At 38.3% G+C, this 20,917-nt stretch overlaps 1 protein-coding gene across 5 annotated transcripts in view; it reads left to right on the forward strand.

Moving 5' to 3' along the window:
* The window catches only part of LRGUK (leucine rich repeats and guanylate kinase domain containing), a 129,358-nt gene that overhangs the window by 45,217 nt on the left and 63,224 nt on the right, over positions 1 to 20,917 (forward strand). For 4 of the 5 annotated variants that reach the window (XM_001100217.5, XM_028846303.2, XM_077997365.1 and 1 more), the window contains exons 8-12: positions 2,089 to 2,169; positions 4,847 to 4,933; positions 6,360 to 6,466; positions 11,626 to 11,745; positions 19,753 to 19,849. In XM_001100217.5, coding sequence (XP_001100217.4) covers positions 2,089 to 2,169; positions 4,847 to 4,933; positions 6,360 to 6,466; positions 11,626 to 11,745; positions 19,753 to 19,849 — 492 coding nt within the window. Of the gene's footprint in view, positions 1 to 2,088; positions 2,170 to 4,846; positions 4,938 to 6,359; positions 6,467 to 11,625; positions 11,746 to 19,752; positions 19,850 to 20,917 lie in introns of all 5 variants that reach the window. The other variant, XM_077997366.1, reaches the window with a different exon arrangement.

Below are 20,917 nucleotides of genomic sequence, written 5' to 3' on the forward strand. Positions count from 1 at the left end.
TTACAAAAAAATTAGATACAAATGATCTCTTTAGTATAAGCCTCTTGAAGTGGGAAAGCTGGTTCATAGCTTATGAAACACATGAAATACATCAGGTTGCCCTATAGAAAGAATGCACCAGTTTCCACTCTCACCAGCAATGTATGCAAATGCACATGGCCACAACTTGTTGGTGAGATGTGATAAATGAAGGAGCACATCTCTTAACATTAGTGTTAGGTCCAAAAACAAGAGCAGGCCAGTGTGGTGGCTCATGGCTGTAGTCCTAGCACTTGGGAATGGGAAGTTGAGGTGGGTGGGTTGCTTAAGCCCAGGAGTTCAAGAACAGCCTAAGCAACATGGCAAAACCCTGTCTCCAAAAAACTACAAAAATTAGCTGAGCTTGACAGTGCACACTTCTAGTCCCAGCTACTTGGGGGTGGGGGGCTGAGGTAGGAAGATTCCTTGAGCTAGGGAGGTCGAGGCTGCAGTGAGCCGTGATCATACCACTGCACTCCAGCATGGGTGACAGAGCGAGACCCAATCTCAAAAAAAAAAAGAACAAGAGCAGGTGGAATGCTAGAAGAAAATTAATCCATTGTTTACAAGTTTACTTTTCCACTTCCCTGAATAATACAATAGAAAACAATTGATCCCTTTTTTTAAAAAAAAAAAAAAAAAAGATAATCCAAATGGCAGGCTGATGGACAGTTTAGTCATCTTATGGAAAAAGATGTGTATAATAGTATAATGTTGCTCTAACAAGATTAACGTGTGCAGGTTGTAGATTGCAACTCTGGTGTTCGCCTTTCATATTATATCTTTGAAAATGGCATCCTTTGAACATGGTGCATATGTTTGTCCTCTGACTTGGCTTTGGGTCTAGTTTGCATTTTAATTGTGTATTGTGGTTGGATAACTCAGGAGTTATTTGTGATCCTTCTGTTGGAGTGCTTTCCAATGCATGCAGAAATGATTTGGAGAAAAATAGAAATGAAAAAGTGATGATTAACTTTTTGCAAAAGTTTAATATCTACACTTGATATAAAATTGTAATTATGCTAATTACAAAAATTTTAATAAACCTATTTGCTTTTAATTTAGTGGAGAATTCAGGCCTGCCACAACCCAACTGCTATTCCTGGTCAAATTAAGGAACTGTCAAGCAATCATTTTTTTTTTCTTTCTGTTCTGCTACTTTTTAAAATTGTGAAATAAAACCTATACAGAAAAGTATATAAAACATAAGTGTACAAGTTAGCTAAAGAGTTCAAGGTGAACAGTACACACCCATCAAGAAATACGTCATACGATTTTTAGTTTTTTACCTTTCCTTGTATTAATTCTCTGGTGGAAAAAGTGATAAAGCCATATATGTGCATGCAGTAAGAAGACTTTGGCCGGGAGCAGTAGCTCATGCCTGTAATCCTAGCACTTTGCGAGGCCAAGGCAGGCGGATCACAAGGTCAGGAGATTGAGACCATCTTGACCAGCATATTGAAACCCCGTCTCTACTAAAAATGCAAAAATTATCTGGCGTGGTGCTGTGTGCCTGTAATCCCAGCTACTCAGAAGGCTGAAGCAGGAGAATCGCTTGAACTAGGGAGTCGGAGGTTGCAGTGAGCCAAAATCACACCACTGTACTCCAGCCTGGCAACAGAGTGAGAGTCCATCTCAAAAAAAAAAAAAAATCACAAATGACCAGGGTGGCAGAAGCAGAATTGGGAAAGGAAGTTGGGGGGCTGGTGGGCTAGGAACGGGGGTGGGGTGGGTAACCAGGTCATCCTTGGATGCATTTTTGTACTGTTTTTCTGACTGTGAATGCTATTTTATTTCTGCCTTAAAGTGAACGTGGGTAAGAGGAGGAAACTTACTGTTCCCTACCTAGAGAAGAAAAAAGAAAACGTGGTTGTGTGCATGCATATTTATAGAAGGGGTATGCACTCATTCCCTTGTTCTGTGTAGTTCTGTGGAATTCTCATTAAAAAGCTGGACAGAGCAATTTTTAAAATAAGTTGAATTGAAAGGACCCAAACTGGCTCCTATTGTGTTATGTTTTCTGTTGTGTTTGTGCATTTAGTCTGTTGATACTTTTTTTTCTTTGAACAGATTGCTGAGCTGAGAGAAATAGAATACATCAAAAATTTACCCATCCTTCGAGTTCTCAATCTTCTGAAAAATCCAATTCAGGTGAGACATTACTTATATCAGGGGAGGGAGAGAGAGAAGAAAGTGGGAGGGTGGAGGGGAACTATCTAGGAATTCTTTTTTTTTTTTTTTTTTTTTTTGAGACGGAGTCTCGCTCTGTCACCCAGGCTGGAGTGCGGTGGCCGGATCTCAGCTCACTGCAAGCTCCGCCTCCCGGGTTCACGCCATTCTCCGGCCTCAGCCTCCCGAGTAGCTGGGACTACAGGCGCCCGCCACCTCGCCCGGCTAGTTTTTTGTATTTTTTAGTAGAGACGGGGTTTCACCGTGTTAGCCAGCATGGTCTCGATCTCCTGACCTCGTGATCCGCCCGTCTCGGCCTCCCAAAGTGCTGGGATTACAGGCGTGAGCCACCGCGCCCGGCCAGGAATTCTTTAAGAAGTACTTTTGGTAAAAGAATATCAGGAATGTGACTAGAATTTGTCTATCTTCCTTCTCTCTAAGGAAGGATTTAGTAGTACCTACAGTGACCGTTTTTTTTTTAAGACTTAAGATCTTCTTTCATGACTAACAAGCTGTCACATGACTGTCAGTGAAGGAAAGCCTGAAACTGAATATCATTTAGTTGCTCTGCTGGTCATTTGTGACTCATCCCTGGTGGTACTAAAGGTTACAGGAAAGAGGTAATAAGATTACAGAACAATGTTCTCTCACATTAGACAATGCAAGACATAGGTGGAGACAGAATGTGATTCCTATTTTATAACAAGGGAAAGAAAATCTAAGATTAGATACCTAATTTACCTGGATATAGCCATGAAATTGATGTATATGTAAAATAATTATAGAGCAAAATAATACATTTCCCAGGAGTTCTTCACACCTCTGGGTTTGAAGGATCGGGGACTGTGTTTCGAGTCCCTCTCTTTCTCTCCATTGATTGATGCTTTCTCCCGGCCTCCTTCCCTCCTTCCTTGTCTGCTTGTCCTTCATTCCATTCTTCTACCTGTATCCTTCAGTTAGTTTCCACAGGCTCTTGACTTTGCATGTAGCTCTTAGTAACCTTCTTTTTGTGTGTATCTTGATGAAAATGTCTAGATAGGTGAAAAAATATATAAGAAAGATTTATAAATTAAAAACTGCCCTTGGGACAGAAACAGTGAGAGGCAATTTAAAAACATTTCTGGAAAAGTAAGAGGCAGGGTTTAAAGTGGCCAGCACACCTCAGTTTCAGATCCCTGAAGGGTGTTTGTGCATACGCATGAATGAGCATCACAAGCCCTTTGACACATGTTAATTGATTTATACACAAAACCTTCCCCCCAACATTTACACCTAAGCTTTGTACATTCACCTCATATACGGTCTCATCTATTGGGAGGGCACAAAAGTAATTGTGGTTTTTGCATTATTTTAATGGCAAAGACCACAATTACTTTTGCACCAACCTAATATATAACGGATTATCTGCTAATATCTAATGTCTTTTTTCCCCTCAAAGAGGCATAGCTTTTTACTACGAAAACTCTAATTATATTTCCAAAAGGCAGATAATCCTGATGGTAGGGAGTAATAAGGAGTTTATCTGATAAATGAATATCATTTTATTATTACAAAAATTCATAATAAACAATACAAATTAATATGAAATATTGCATATAAATAATAACAAAATAATATAAAATATTAAAGTTTCATTATTGGCAGAATTGAGACTTGTTGGAGTTAGAAGACAGGGTTGAAGTCACTGGCCACGGGATCTTAGATGAGATGCTTCACCTTTCTGAGGCTTGGTAGCCTTTAGAAATGAGGATAATCTGGAAGCCATTATCCTCAGCAACCTAACACAGGAACAGGAAACCAAATACTGCATGTTCTCACTTATAACTGGGAGCTGAACCATGAGAACACATGGACACAGGGAGGAGAACAATGCACCCTGGGGCCTGTTGGGGGCCAGGAGCAGGGAGAGCATAAAGATAAATAGCTAATGCATGTGGGGCTTAATACCTAGGTGATGGGTTGATGGGTCCAGCAAACCATCGTGGCACACCCTTACCTGTGTAAGAAACGTGCACGTCCTGCACATATATCCCAGAACTTAAAATTAAATTATTATTATTACTTTATTTTATTTTTTTGAGACAGAGTCTTGCTCTGTCACCCAGGGGCTGGAGTGCAGTGGCGCGATCTCGGCTTACTGCAAGCTCCACCTCCTGGGTTCACGGCATTCTGCTGCCTCAGCCTCCTGAGTAGTTGGGACTACGGGCACCCGCCACCACGCCTGGCTAATTTTTTTGTATTTTTAGTAGAGACGGGGTTTCACCATGTTAGCCAGAATGGTCTTGATCTCCTGATCTTGTGATTCATCCGCCTTGGCCTCGCAAAGTGCTGGGATTACAGGTGTGAGCCACCTCGTCCGGCCAATTAAATTAAATTTTAAAAAAAGAAATGAGGGTAACCCACCTGTCCTGTTAATCTCTAATCTCACAGGGAGATTAACAAGAGTGTACACTTGAAGACCTTTATAAGTTACAAGGCACAGTCTGCATTAAGTTAATGTAAGGGAACTGGGAAGTGTGAAATGCATAGCCCTGTGAGGGTGTGTGTGGGAATGATGAGGTAGCCGGTGAAAGGCCCAAGCTCATGAAAACCCAATGTTGGTGCTTGTTATTTTGGGAAAAGGAAGGCAACTGAGCAGTCCTCTTAATATTTTAAATAGGAAAAGTCTGAATATTGGTTCTCCGTAATTTTTATGCTTCTGCGATTAACAGAATTAGATCAGAAGAAGATTAAAGTGGAAGAAAAGGTATGTAATCATGTCATACCATTACCATTGTGTTTATGGGTTAATATGCTCAAAAGCTCGTGTTGCCTGCTGTGGAAGCAATATAATCAGTAAATAAGACACATAACAATATGTACATTAATTCATTTAGGGAATGTTTCCCTGTCTTAGGATCTGTTTGTTTAACCCTCTGCAAAGGTGAGTATCAACACAAATGTAGTGAAAGGCCTGATGACTTGCTGTTAGTACAGTGAAGAGGTTGGCCATAGGGAACAGAAGCAACACTCCACTTATATAGGTCATAGCTTTATGTCAGACTATCAGTTTGAAAAACTATCCTATTTGGAAGGTGTGTGATTCTATCTGTGTTACCTGAAAAATTCATTTAACAACAAAATGTACTATAATGTCACTCTACCATATAATCGAAAGGTACTCAAATAAATCACTACCCTGATATTTTAAATCCTTAATTCTGCTCTTTAAAATAATGATTCATCTGGTCACAGAATTCCAGAATAACCAGACCTTGAATGCTAGCACCTGCCTCCCTGCTTTTCAAACTCATGGTCACTGCTTTGTCTTGCTTTAGTGGTTGGTGACAGCCAAAATCTCTACTAATGAAGGATTTCTTACACTGGATGCAAATTTGAAATGGGAATGAAAACAGGTATAAATATGTAGAGAGGCACGTATTCCATCTCATAAATGCCTTTCTGAAATCTTGGTTAAAAATAGTTACAGATGCCAGACTGTCATTATTCTCACACTCAAAGGTACTTATTAGATTCCTCTTTTCCTTTAACATTTTGCAAAAGGAATACAATTTAAAACTATGTATTAAGTAAAGATATGGCATATGGTAGATGAGGATAATGTATTTAGAAGAATGGGAAAGACAAGGGGATGGAGAACTGTACATTATGAAGAAAAGGCCCATATCCTTGAATGAAGAAAGTTATGCTAAATGAAGAGGAAGTTTTGGTAGAATTTGAGATTGTGGGAATTGTTCTTGGTGAGATGGTATGAGGAAAACATTCCCCACGCATCAAAACCTGGAATCTACAGCTATAAGTTTTATTCATTTTTCACATATTAAAAGTTGGAATGTTTACTATATTAAAAGTAATCATAGGCTTTAGAGGGGCTGTGGGTTTTTGTTTGGTGGTTTTCTTTTTTTTGTCATTTTCCCTCCCAAACCAGGCAGTATAAAGAAGTAGGAGATCAAAAGACTCCACTCAATATTTTAAAATAATTATCATTTCTTAAATTTCAGGAAAATTAGCATAAACATGAAGACTGAATACTAACATTCATGGGCATGTGTTAAATTATTTTGTATACCTGGCTGCATGTATACAACATTTCATTAAGGAAAAATTCAAGCTTCGTCTTCTTTTTAGAAACAAAACTTTTTTTCCCTTTTACATCTCTAATTCTGGAAAAGGTTTCAGCAGTGAATAAATATGATCCTCCCTCTGAAGTGCTTGCAGCTCAAGACCACCTGACCCATGTTGTCAACAGCGTGATGCAGCCGCAGAGGATCTTTGACAGGTATTTATTAGGAATCCACAGGCCAGAATTCAGGGTGAGCAAGCACAAGACAGCCTCATCATTTCCCCTAGCCCTCTATTTTGTGACCCCTTTATTTCCGATAAATGCTGCTTTTTACCCTTCTCTCAGGGAAAGGGCCAAGTCTTTATTTGATAGATGATATTGTCTCCGTTATGGTATATTATTAATATCATGTACTTGCAATGTGCTGCTTGCTTGCTGGTATTTTCCCAAGCATGGTGATGAGTTGATTCATCTTCACTAGTTTGTCTGGTCCCTTGTATGGTGGCCATTCTGTGCCATACAACACTGAAATCTTTGGGGAAAAAAAAAAAAAAGTCAATTTTTCTGCCTTATGAGAGAAACACAGACCTTAACCTTAACAGAAAATTGTGATAATTTATATGCATTGTAAATTTTCCCTCAGCTGTGAGTGAATGCTAAATACCCTTGCCAAAGACTGTTCCATGAATTCACATTATTAGGGAGTCCCTTAGAAGGAAGCCCAGCTAGCCTAAGGGAAACCCGAAGCAGTCTTTGCACTAAGCTGCAATAAACTCAGTAGGGAGGAGTCACCCAGCTCAATGGAGCACATGAACAGAGTCTCTCACCTCTGAATTCGAAGACAGATTTACCATGCTTTCTCCATATCTTTTTAAAACAATCTGTTGGAGCAGATGGCCATATATGCTATAAGTATAATGGAGAAATTCTATCAATACCCAAAGGCATTTTAAAAATACTTGTAAAATCTCTTGGGTATAAATGGCTTCTCTTCTTCATGTGGTATTTGCTCCTGTACTTCACATGGCTGGTTTCCCACAGAGAGCAAAATGTTTTATTTTGCAACCCAGGACATGATTTTTACATATAATTTAATAATGTAGACATTGACAGTTTTACGTGTTTATGGTGGCCCTCTAGGTGAAATGAATTATCATTTATTTACATGCATCTGGAAAAGCACATTTGATTCAAAAGAGGGGCATTTATCTCCTCATTGTATTTCTTTTCTAGTTTATGGTATTGCTAGTTGTTTCATGCTTTAGGGTACACTTAAATAAAAACATATATCAAAGACATTTGCAGCAGTGTTTGATAAACACATATGTCTTGATCATTTCTGGCTGTCGGGCAAACAAGAACAAAGGCCAAGTAGGCCCAGATGTTCCAGGATGGAGTGGCATTCATTGTGGAAACTCATGGACACAGGACCAGTAGCTAATGTGCAGGCCTGCAATGCCCTTCCTACTCTGTCTAGACCAGTATACCGCTCTCTGTCAGCACCAGAAGTCAAGATTCAGGAGAGGAACCCCAACCCTTGACTTTGGGACTTGTATGCTGCATTACTGGGGAATCACTGTCCCCTCTCCTGGTAAAATTGAGGTGAGGATACAGTATTAAAATGACACGACCAAACCTTGACTCTGGTCTGGTAGTCATGATAGAGACTTCTGATATGAGAAGGTTCTCCAGACTCATCTTGTACATGTCCTGTCCCAAATCTGTAATCAGCCTTTTCTGCAAGAAGCTCCAGTTTTATTGAAAAGTAGTATTTCCCATTCCAGTCTGGGGGTTAAGATACTCATTGCTACCAGGTTGGTCATTTATTTTGAGGCCTTTTAGTGGAAAGAGCTAAGAATGTAAATCTTTTCATCAGTTCATCTGTCCATCTATTCATTCATCCATCCATCCATCCATCCATCCATCCATCCATCCATCCATCCATCCAATCTATTTGTACCTGTCTATATTTGTTCTATCTATATCTATCTCTCTCTCTTTGGGTAGACCTACCTGTGTCTATCTATAGATAGATGGATTAAATACCTTCTGAATTCTTGATGTTTACAATTTGATTCCAAAACTACAGTTAAGCTTTTACTCAACCTCCTTGCTATTGTATGGGTATTTCCTTTTTTCCCACACCAAGAAAAGAAATCTGGTTCTAAGGGACACAGAGGAAGATGAAATTACCAAATCCCATAATTACTCATTTGAAAAAATCCTAGATTGTAGCACAATGGTATCAGAATACAAGTACTAATACTACCACCAAAATGATTCCTGAAACCATTAAAAATATTTTTTTTTGCCTACAATTTACCAATTCCCTCCCGTGTTTTTTATTGTGGTAAAATATATGTAACAAAATTTGCCACTGTAACAATTTTAAAGTGGACAGTTGAGTGGCATTAAGTACATTCATAATGTTAAGTAACCATCACTACCATCTGTTTCCAAAACATTTTCATTACCCCCAACAGAAACTCGGTACCCATTAAGCAATAACTCCTGGTTCTTCTCTGCTCCCAGCCTCTGATAAGCTCTAATCTACTTTTGTCTCTATGAATTTGCCTATTCTATGTATTTCATATAAGTATCAACCACCCCGTTTAGAAAATAGTGTTGTACTATATTTATATTGTCAAAACTTACAGCCATCACATACTGTGCTTTCTCCCTCTTTGCTCTCATTTAGTCTTAATTCTCTGGCTAACTACATAGTTGTTGCTCACTACCAGTTGTTACATTGATGTCCCTTGAGTCACTTTGGTTGTATGAAGCTTGTTTTCTAGTAGATTCCTTAGGAAGGGATATGAGATCAGTATCCTCTGAATTCTTGCATGTTATAATAATGTATGCCCTTTATACTTGAAAGTCATTTCTGCTAAATATAAAATTCATGACCCACACCTTTTTCCTTGAATATATTAAAAATGTTACTCCATTGTCTTTTGGCATAAAACATTGTCAAAATCTGATGATAATTTAATTTTCTTTCCCTTATAAGTAATGTGCTTTTTTTTTCTAATTGGAATTTTTTTTCTTTTTCTTTAAAGCCCAGTAATTTTACTAGACTATGTCCTGGTATTAGTTCTGGGCTGATATTTCGGGTATAATGTGTGCGCTTTCAATATATAGTGATTTTTTTTTGTTTTTGTTTTTCTTTTTAATTTCAGGGAAGGTTTTTTGAAGTATACCCTCTGTTTTCTGTTCCTTTGCTTTGGTTTTCATCTTCAGGAAGATCTCTTTTGCTTATTTTCAATATTTGTCACTTTCTTTTTCTTAGTTATTTTTTTGAAAAAAATATATTTTGAGGTAATTGTAGATTCACATGAAGTTGTAAGAAATAATACAGAGAAATTCTATAAACCAGTCACCCAGTTTTCCTCAATGGTAATATCTTGCATAACTATAGCAGAACATTAAAACAAGGAAATTGACCAGGAAATCCACCAACCTTATCGGATTTCACCAGTTTTGCATGTACTCTTTTGTCTTTAGTTCTGTTTACCTCTGTGCAATTTTATCACATGTGTAGATTTATCTTAGCGCCACTACAGTCAAGTTATAGAGCAGTTTCATCACAAGGATCCCTTGTAATACTCTGTAATAGCCGTAGCACCTCCCTCCCCCTCATCTTCCCTAACCCCTGGAAACCACTAATCTGTCCCTGTCTCTATCTATAATGCTGTTATTTCAAACATGTAATATAAATAGAATCATACAGTACATAGCCTTTTGGGATTGGCTTTGTTTCACTCAGACTAATTCCCTGGAAATCCATTCAAGTTGTTGCATGAGTCAATTGTTCATTCTTTCTTATTGCCATGTAGCATTCCATGGCATGGCGGTATCACGGTTACTTGAATTGTTCACCTGTTGAAAGACATCTGGACTGATTCCAGTTTTGGGTGATTGCAAATAGGGCTGTCATGAACATTCACGTCCAGGCCTTTGCGCATGTATACAGCTTCAGCCTGCCTGCTCTCGGCAGGTACACAGTGGCTGTTTTGGGGTTCACTTGCTCTCAGATCTGTCAGATGCTGCCCATTGCTTCCTTCTTCTTCCTCCTGCGTTGATTCCAGTACCACACAGGTTTTGTGGGTCCGTGGCTCTTGGTGATACCGTTTCATGTACTTATATATGTTTGCCTTAGGCTTTTGTTCTCAAGTTTTTCTGTTTTTCTGTGGGAATTCAGAGAGACTGAAAAACTATGCTCTTTCATTGTTTCCACAGACTCTACTCAGAATCTACACCTTCATCTTCACAGAATCCACACCTCAGCCATGTGGTTTTTAAAAACTTTATATTTGATTCTAGATTGCTACAATTTGTGTCATGAGTAGAGTCTAAACACATCGTTCAGTGTGTTGCAAGAGATTTTATTTTTATTTATTTTATTTTTTATTTTTATTTTTGAGACAGTTTCACTCTTATTGCCCAGGCTGGAGTATAATGGCACCATCTCAGCTCACTGAAACCTCCATCTCCCAGGTTCAAGAGATTCTCCTGCCTCTGCCTCCCAAGTAGCTGGGATTACAGGTGTGCACCACCATGCCCGGCTAATTCTGTATTTTCGGTAGAGACAGGGTTTCTCCATGTTGCTCAGGCTGGTCTCGAATTCCTCACCTCAGGTGATCTGCCTCAGCCTCACAAAGTGCTGGGATTACAGGCGTGAGCCATCACACCCAGCTGCAGGAGATTTTATTAATGAATTCATTCTTTAGTCCAGTCTTCAGGCTTGGCAGTCAAGCCTACATTTGTATATCAGCTCTACCTGATTAACTATCACTTTGAGCAAGTTAATTAACCTCCTTGTACTTCAGTTTCTTCATACGTTAAAAGGGGATAATGACAGAAACATCTTCTTTAGCTTCTTGTGATAATTAAATGAGGTAATGTATGTATGACTCTTAGAATGTTTCCTGGCACGTAGTAATTGCTCAGGTAAATTTTAGCTATTACTGTTAAGTTGGCTTTGCATACCTGCATTCTAATTCAGTAGTTATGAATATTTATCTTAACTTTACAGTCTTATTTAACTTTAACAGTCATTTCTTTCATTGATCAGTTTTGGGGAGGAATATTTCACTCTAGCAATCAAGAACCAATAAATATTAATAGTTTTCCTTTAAAAGTCATGTTAAAGCAAATTTACAGAAGTTCATATTTTACCTCATACTGTTATCTATGCTTTGAATATGATTTTTGACATATAATCAATCTGTTTCCGGAAAGGACAACTATTCTTCTACGCAGTGTCTTCTATAGCGAGTCCTCATTCAGCCGGGTTAATGATGGCCTAATGGGTGTAGTTCATGTGCTTTCTCCCTGGCTGCAGTAGGAGAACTGACTCTGCTCCTGTGTTGTAGCACTCTTCCCAGCCTGGATGCCCCTTATCCCATGCTGATACTAGCTGGTCCTACAGCTTGTGGGAAACGAGAACTTGCCCATCGCCTCTGCAGACAGTTTAGCACTTACTTCAGATACGGGTAAGTTTGTTTATTGGCTTGTTAAGACTTGGAAATTTATCTGAATTATTGGAGGTATCAATAGTTCATTTCTAGTAAAATCTCTGATATTGCTAATGTTGGCTATTAATTTTAAGCAAGTTCAGAAATGTACAAAACAACTTAATATTTAAGTTACACTTTATAGCAAAACCAAAAGTGGTAAGTAAATTGAATGGTCAATAGATATTAACTCTTGGTAAGGACAGAGCACCATGCGAATATTAATCCTTGACGGTAAATTATTGATAAAATTGGATCAATGTGATTACCTGGTTTTGGAACGATAGAATCTTGATTCTTGTGCCATTCTAATCAATACGGTAAAGATGATTGCTAAAGTATACTTCTAGCAATAGAAGAACTTACCATATAGCAGGAAGAAACAAAATAATTTTTCTTTTTTTGAGACGGAGTCTGGCTCTGTCACCCAAACTGGAGTGCAGTGGTGCGATCTCCACTCACTGTAAGCTCCGCCTCCCGGGTTCACGCCATCCTCCTGCCTCAGCCTCCCAAGTAGCTGGGACTTCAGGTGCCTGCCACCTCACCCAGCTAATTTTTTGTACTTTTAGTAGAGACGGGGTTTCACTGTGTTAGCCAGGATGGTCTCGATCTCCTGACCTCGTGATCCGCCCACCTTGGCCTCCCAAGTGCTGGGATTACAAGTGTGAGTCACCACGCCTGGCCAAAACAAAATAATTTTTCTTTTGTGAAGCAGACAGTAAACATACAGCAATGACTCCCCTGTTCCCCACAAAAATAAGCAAGCAAACCAGCATAGCTCATTCATGCTGTTCCCCACCTTTTCCATAAAAGGCTTATCAGCTTCTTTGTCATTTATTATACTGTAATATACACTGTATTTTTTTTAACTTTAATTTTCCAAATGCTTAACTTGATTCAGTTTCAGCCCAAATCACCCTCCAGGGTTTGAAAATAAACATCTTTTTAATTAAGCATAATGGCATTTGAAGGCAGGCTTCTCCTGTTGCCTTGCAGTATGACAGCGTGAATCACCATGTTGTGATGTGTGATGGGCAGATCTGTGTTCAGGAACAGACTGTCCTGTCTGAGCTTGGAACATGTGCCAACAGCACTTGAGCTTCTTTGTCTCTGACAGGTCTTCCTCTTTTGAGGTATATTTCAGGAGGAAGGAAGAAGGGGCAGCAAGTTTTTCTTTTTCTTTCCTTCAGGTTAGCATTCAATACACTTCAAGTTTTCTGGAGCAAATATTTTGCTTAGTGATGTCTTAATGACCCAGTTAAAATAGAGGAACATATCCAAAAACTGGAACCATCAGAACACACACACACACACACACACACACACACACACACACACAAAACTCCAACGGAGTTTAAAAAGTTTTTTAGAGCCTGAGGATAGTAGCTTATGCCTTTAATCCCAGTTCTTTGGGAGGCTGAGGGGTGCGGATCACTTGAAGCCAGGAGTTCGAGACCAGCCCAGCCAACGTGGCAAAATCCCGTCTCTACTAAAAGTATAAGAATTAGCTGGGTGTATTGGCACACACCTGTAATCCCAGCTGCTTGGGAGGCTGAGACATGAGAATCCAAGATTGTGCCACTGCACTTCAGCCTGGGCAACAGAGCGAGACTTAGAAAGAATAGTTAAGTTGAAGCGAATGGAAGTAACTGAAGTACCAAATAATGTTGGCTTCATCAGTTTTTATACAGTCTCATAAGTAGTTAATAAGATGAATTTAATGTAGGCTTTTATTAATTTATAATTAAAATAACTTGTGCAGCCATTCATGTCTCTACTCTGCCCTTTGTTGTAAATAGTTTGAGTAAAACAAGTTACCTTTGAAATAAATAAATACATATATATATATGTTTTCTGTTACTAAAAAAAAAAAAAAGATTTTTTTCAGAGGTTTTGGAGACTCAAATTTAGAATTGTCTGTCATCTCTTAAACTGGTTTCCTCTTGTATTTTTTATGTATGGCAAATAAATTACTTTTAGATTAGTGGTGCCTGTCAGTGAACTGAGGATGTGACTACGAAGATATATAGGACAGCCAGAAAAATAAGCGCAAATTATTTCCTAATGCTATTACAAAACAAAAAAATTCCTTCCTTGAAGCTACACATGTTCAAACAATGTAAACACTATTTCAAACAGGTCCATTTATTTAGATATTTAAAATTACATCCTTTATTTGAACAACTCTAGGCCACAAACACTATGGAATAATTTATTGATTAATATATTTTAAATACCCTGAAGTAACAAAAATAAATTAAAAGTTAATGTTAGAATAAAAATATAGAGTACATTATGTTTCTGTGGATGTACTGAACCTGTTTTAAAAGATAAGCTGAACACAATGAATGGAAGGTCAAACTAGGGCAAAAGAGTATATGCTATTTTCTAATGCATAAATTTGGAACTTTTTAGCAAACCAAAGTGACCTATGAGGAACCAAGGTTTTCTCCAGTTCCTTTCACATCTCTGATACCAGTTATGTAGCAAATGATTGGTAGCCCAGTCCTGTTTATTTCTTTGTGATATGCTACTGCCAAGACATGCTTTGTTGGATATGTTTTTAGAGGTGCTTATTGACTCATCATCAAGATTTGGAGCCAATTTGCCCTTACATTCTTATCTGGCGAGGACTCCCAATTACTCATTTTCATTAAATCTTTTATTTCCCTAATTAGAATGCTTATCCATCATGCTTGTGATGAGTTGATTTAATGTCTGCTTTCCTTACTTGTATGTAGCCCATTGAGGGTAGGGCTCATGTCAGCCTTGTTCACCATTGAGTTCTCAATGCCCAGTATATGGCCAGACACTTAATATGTGTGTAATAAATATTTGTTAAATAACTGACTGACTGACTGATTGAGTAAATGGTTGGCTGAATTAATGGCATTGTGAGCAACAGATCATAGAAAGGACTACAATAAGAAGCATGGGTGATTTTCCCCAGCCTCCACTGATGGAGCTATGCAGAGATGAATGGATTCATCCACTTGTTCATTCTTTCAATGAATACTTATTGATTTCCTCTCTTGTGCTAGTCCCTGAGGGTACAGCAGGAACAAGATTGGTGAGGTCGTTGCCTTAATGAAATCTGTAATCTAATGGGGGACTCAGACCTTAGATAATTAGTGCTATATGAAATTTAGGTGGAGGCACAAGATGGCCAAACAGAATCCTAAAATTAGCTTCATGCTCCAGTACTGTTACTGCTGCCACTACTATTTTTCTCTTCTGGCTGGAATTAGCGGTGAGTAGAAAGATACTCCTAACTGCCCCCCTCCCAACTACAAACTCATTCATCTACCTCCCTCAGAGGTTCAGAAGCACCATCCAACCATTCACTGTCATCCTCATGAAGGCAGAGGTCAAGGTTTGTTCAATGGCAGATTATTCTAAGAATTTCATCAAGGCATGGATAAAAGACTATGCATCAGATGAAAAAGGGTGTTAGGTAGTTACTTTATCCATTGAGAAAGTAAGATAGTGCTACCATTATATGCAGCAACTTTCTAGTTAAAATTTAAAAATAAAACCAAAGCACCTTCTCACATTCTCAAGGGCAAGTCATTGCTCTTGTTTAGATTTTCTTTTCTATTATTCTTTATCCAACATAAGTTTTATTGATTTTTAATTATGTAAAAAGAAAAAAGGCATGAATAGAGTCTCATGGTGAAACATAAAAGCATTTACAAAGGCACTTTCTCCACCATTTGCTTGAATCATTTCTTTCCCTCTTCCTCATTTAATTTTTTCCTGGTATTTTACTTCCTTTCTAAATTGCATCGACCCAATATCGAGACATTCAATGACATTTTCGCACACTAAGTTGCATATCCAGTTATATAAATGTTGAAAACGTAACTCAGTCACATAACAAATATTGGTGTGGCTGAGAGATTTTGCTGTGGTTAGGTTTTGATTTTACTATTTGTTCTTGGTTTTAGAAATATGTTTAGAAATATGTTGGAAAAAAAGTAGAATTAGTAGTAGTATTCTAATACTTTCTTTACCAGTATTAGTTACGGGTGACCTGGAGATATGCATTTACTTTCTTCAAAGTCTCTCTATTGATTTCTAGCTGAGCACCCATGAATCAGTGACTTCCTGGAAAAGTGCCGGATAATGAGGGCAACACAAAACAATGTCAGCATGCCTGTCTATCTTCTAGATTTAAGGCCATGAAAGTGATCTGAATGGCCCTGAAAGAAAAACTTTATTCTTTTTTAGATCATTATTTTATAGCCATCTCTATTTTCATAGGCTTCTTATGAGGTTGACTACTAAATATATTTTATTTTTAGCATTGTAATACAGTAAAATAAAAGACCACAGATATTTAGCTACATGAGATGATATGAGCTGCAGCAATCTAAATGCAGTCTCAGCTAATGTGTCTGTTTATACACATGTGACAAATTTGTAGAATGGTTCATTTATTCATTCAATATTTATCAAGCAAATGCTACATGTGGGTGATGAAACTGTGAAATGAACAGGTATGGGTCTTCTCCTCCTGGCAGCTTACAAAGTAGTATGGGATGTAAACAGGTCAATGCTCACAAGATAGTTTGATGGGTGCTATGATGAGGGAGGTAAAGAGCCTCTGAGATAGAAATAAAAGAGAAGTGGGAAGTGTGGCTTGAGTTGGGGGTGTATTCTAGGCAGAGAGTACAGCATTTGGCTCAGCTTGGACTATCAAGGGAGATGGCAAAAGTTAAGACTGGAAGGACAGACAGGGGTCTGGTCATAAAGGATTTCTAAACAGGGAGGGGAATGATGTGATCACATTTGCATTTTAAAAACCGTATCCTGGTGGCAGTTTGGGAAAGGGCTTAGGGAAGGAAGTCTGGAGACAAGAACACCAGGTAGAATGTAGTGACTGGTGATGGTAGCGTGAGTCAGAAAATGGTGTGTAGTTACTGAAAAGTGGGCAGAATAGTGGCTTCATGGAGTTTGATACTTAGATACAGTATGTGCTGGAATCTTTTGTGTGGAGGATTACTTAAATTGTGTCCAGCAAGCTATTGACATATATCTGCATTGGGTGTTCAGACCAATTTCATTTGCCTCCCACATTCCTCTAGTAATACCTGGGCTTTTGTGGCTACCCATTGATAGAGCTCACTTACTAATAATATGATGTGCTGTAATGTGCTTGAATTCAGATGTGCTCAGAGCCAAGCCTCTGCCTAAATATTTGCAGTAACAAGTTCATTATTTCCTGAGGCAATCTGGTTCAGAATTAAGATTCTAAATCTGCATGCTTCTGAATGACACTGAAAAAAATTCTACTTCCTCATCCACCTGCTAGCTCTTCTTAGATATCTTTTCTTCCTGTTACATTTCCCTGGATATTTTGGGATTCCATTATTTGGCCTGGCCTTCCAATTCCTTTTCCTCTTGGTCATCTCCTTTCTGTGAATTCGGTTTGGTAGTAGCTTCAGTGACACCTGGCCATGAATTGGCACCCTTAGACTTTTAGGACCAGAGTTGGAGTCTGGGGTTCATCTCTAACTCAGTCCTTTTCTGTGTCGAGTGAAATTACTGGAATTATGGCTCCTATTACAAACCATAATTTAACTAGTAAATTAATTAGTAAATAATGAACCTGCAGAAAGATTTAGACAAGGGAAAAGAAGAATTTTGAAAGTCCTGGCTCGAGCAAATTTCTTTGTCTAGGATTTGGTATCATTTTTCCTATGTAAGTTGAGTGAAATGTTGCCTTCACTGTGAAGCATTTTCTTTTTGAGATGTTCATATTTGGGCAGCATATAACACAGTGAACATTTGTATATGTGGAAATTGGATGACAAATTCAAAAACACAGATCATCTTAGGTTCTTCTTAATAGAAAGTCTGCAGTGGCTGCAGGCTCTGTCATCAGCATTCTGCACACCAGTGGAGCCATCTCTTTATTTACCTGCCTAGAAGCTTCAAATTGCTTCTTTGTTTTGTCTTTCTTTGAGAAATTCAGAAGAAATTCTTGCCACTCAATTCCTTTGTTGAGAACTGTAAGTTCAGCATAATGTGTACAGGCTATGCTAAGGGTTTGCTGCAAGGGTGCCAAGCTATTGATTTATCTTCCCTGACTGTCAAGGACGCCAATAGACAGAGGGTGTCAGGTCTCTGCTAAGGCGTGTGAAGAAATGCCAATGTATTCAAACAACAAAACAAATGCCACGGTGTTTTGACAGCCTTCTCTTAGAATGTGCTCTCTTTCCTGAGTATGTAATTTAAATATGATGTTAAGACCTTAAAATTTATTAGTACAGTTAATTCTTGAGTATAATGGAAAGGGAGCAGTGGTATGAATTATAAACATTTATTTGCCTTTGGCTTTGCAATGAAAAGTCTTTTGAGGTTGCAACTTTACTGTCTGAATTAGTATAATATTAACAAGAATTGACTTTTGAGTCATCTTGGCATTGCTGCTTAGTAGCATTCCTTAATAGCTGTTCCTCAGTTTCATTATCTATAAAATAAAAATAAGAAATAATACTTAGCTCATGGTTTTTGTAAGAAATAAATGAAATAACATGTCAAGTGTCTAGCTAGTCTCATCTCTTGTTTTATTATTTATTTATTGAAACAGGGTCTTGCTCTGTTGCCTCAGCTGGAATGCAATGGGGCAATGATGGCTCGCTGCAGCCTCAAACTCCTGGGCTCAAGTGAGCCTCACATCTCAACCTCCTGAGTAGCTGAGACCACAGGCACGTGCCACCACACCTGGCTAATTTTTAAATTTTTTTGTAGAGACAGAATCTCACTATGTTGCCCAGGCTGGTCTTGAACTCCTGGGCTCAAGCAATCCTCCTGCCTTGGCCTCCTAAAGTACAGGGATTGCAGGAATAAGCTACTGTGCCTGGCTCTCATCTCCTATTTTAAAACTACAGGAAAATCTAAAAGTCAGTTTGCATTTCCTGCACTTAACAGTGGAAGGCAGAATTATATGAATTCAAGAGTCCTGGTGGTTGGGACCACCATATTCTTGTTGTAGGACCAACACTGGCCTGCTGTGTGACCTTAGAGGAGTCATTTTTGTAGTCATCTATAAAAGGGAGTTCTTAGCAGCTGTTTTCCACTTCTCATGTTTCATTTTTCATTCACTTTACAAAATGTTATCAAATGCCTACTGTGTGCCAGGCTTTGGGAATGCAGTGGTGAATAAGACATGGTCCTCCCCTTATGATTCATATGTTCTGCTGGGAAAGATGGGAAAAAAACCAGATAAATATATAAAAGAAAGCAGTTCTGGTGATAGACAGTAGTTGAGCGGTGTGGTAGGATGGGGAGGCTATTTCAGACAGTGGAGAGAAAAGGCCTCTTTGCTTGAGTTGAGACTTCTGTTCAGCACTGGCACCGTGGATTGCCACAGGAGGTTTATACACAGTGTGGATATGGACCAAGCACAGGGCACATGAGACAGATTTACCCTCAAGTGGTGGAGGGGATGGGCCCTGAACATATAATTGAAATGCAATTGGCACAGACGCTGAGGCTGTGGAAATATAAAGCGATGAATAATCCAGCCATAGAGGTCAGGAAAGGATTTTTGGAGGGGTGACATTTAAACTGAGTCCTAAGAAACGAGTAGGCCAGCCAGGTGGAAGGAGAGACGGACAACCTGTGGAAAAGGCTCATACATTAAACATGAAAGCAGGTGGGTGGAAAATAGTTAAATGATAAGTATTGATTTACTTCTTAAAGTATTATTACATGATGGCAGAGGAAGAGGTTCAGAAGGTGATAAATAATGAGTAAAAATTTGGTATGGATGATCCAAATTTTATATAATCCTTACAGATGATAGCAACTGAATATAATCTAGCACTTTGAAACCAACATATTCTCACAAGTGTATTACTTTATGATTTATGATTTGTGGATTAACTTCATTTTTTAAAACATACTTTATACTGAAACCTTTTCCATTTTGAATTTCCAGTTAGAAATAGACTAGGATGATCTGTTTTATGATTTCAGGGCCTGTCATACCACAAGACCACCTTACTTTGGAGAAGGGGATCGAGTTGATTATCATTTTATCTCTCAAGAAGTTTTCGATGAAATGGTAAACACGGTAAGAATGTTGCCTTTGTTTTTATTGCACAAGAAATGCACGTTCTCTGGCAAAAATGTTAGGAAATAGTTATAAATAAAAAAAAAAGGAAGAATTAAATTTTGTGCTTGTTTTGAGAGGTGAGTTCATATTGGTTTTTTTTTTCTTAAAGTGCTTAATACATCATTCTTCACATGCTTTTTTATTTTATGGTCTCGGAGAAAATATTGTAAATTTCCAATAAAAATGAATGAGTAGGCATTTTAAGGAAATAGAACTAAAGCAGTATGAAAAATTCTTGTGATCTGTGTTTATCAGTTGCTGCTACTGTTATTAGTCAGATTTACTCAAGAAAAACAGTTCTTACAGAACCGATGGTGCACAAAGCTTGTAAATTAAGTATGTCTGGAGATTTGGCTACTCTGTCCAGAGAGTACTCTTTCTGTGTATTATCTGTGGTGCTTTCTAATTGTTTCAGCCCTAAGCACCATTTCAATATGGTGTGTCCCATTTAGTTGGCTTTTTCTGGACATGTTACCTTCCATGGTCATGTTCCTGTCTGAGTTCTCAGTCCTGGAGGCCAAGCAGTTCACTAATGCAGATGGAAGCCCTTGCTAGAAGATGGGAGATGATCCCTAATTTCTTTGAGGACTGTTTTAACAAGGTCAAGGTAATTACCATGCGTTTGTCCATTTCACAGGCACTCAGAGCAATCTTGTTTAAGTTTTGGGTTTTTTCATTGGTTTGTTTTTTACTGAAACCCTGACAATCTAGTTATTGATAGTAACTCAAAATACTCTTGTCTTTGAATTCATTTTCTTTAAAACAACTTACTTGTCCCTTCTTGGCCTTCACATACAAAGGTAACCCTCATAATCCTAGCATGTTTTATCTGTTGAAAGTATATGCTAATGTAAATATGTATCTGCCCATGACTTCAGTTAAACTGAAAGAGGAGTTCATATTTTCATCACGACCAATGAATCGGTAAACCTTTTGTTTTTACTTCACCATGGCCCTTATTGTTTATATCTTCATTGTTTCTATCACCAAGTAAATCCTACACCACTTCCTTTTCTTTTCTGAAGC

The sequence above is a fragment of the Macaca mulatta genome, chromosome 3 (genome assembly GCF_049350105.2).
Source record: "Macaca mulatta isolate MMU2019108-1 chromosome 3, T2T-MMU8v2.0, whole genome shotgun sequence".
Classification (NCBI taxonomy): Eukaryota; Metazoa; Chordata; class Mammalia; order Primates; family Cercopithecidae; genus Macaca; species Macaca mulatta.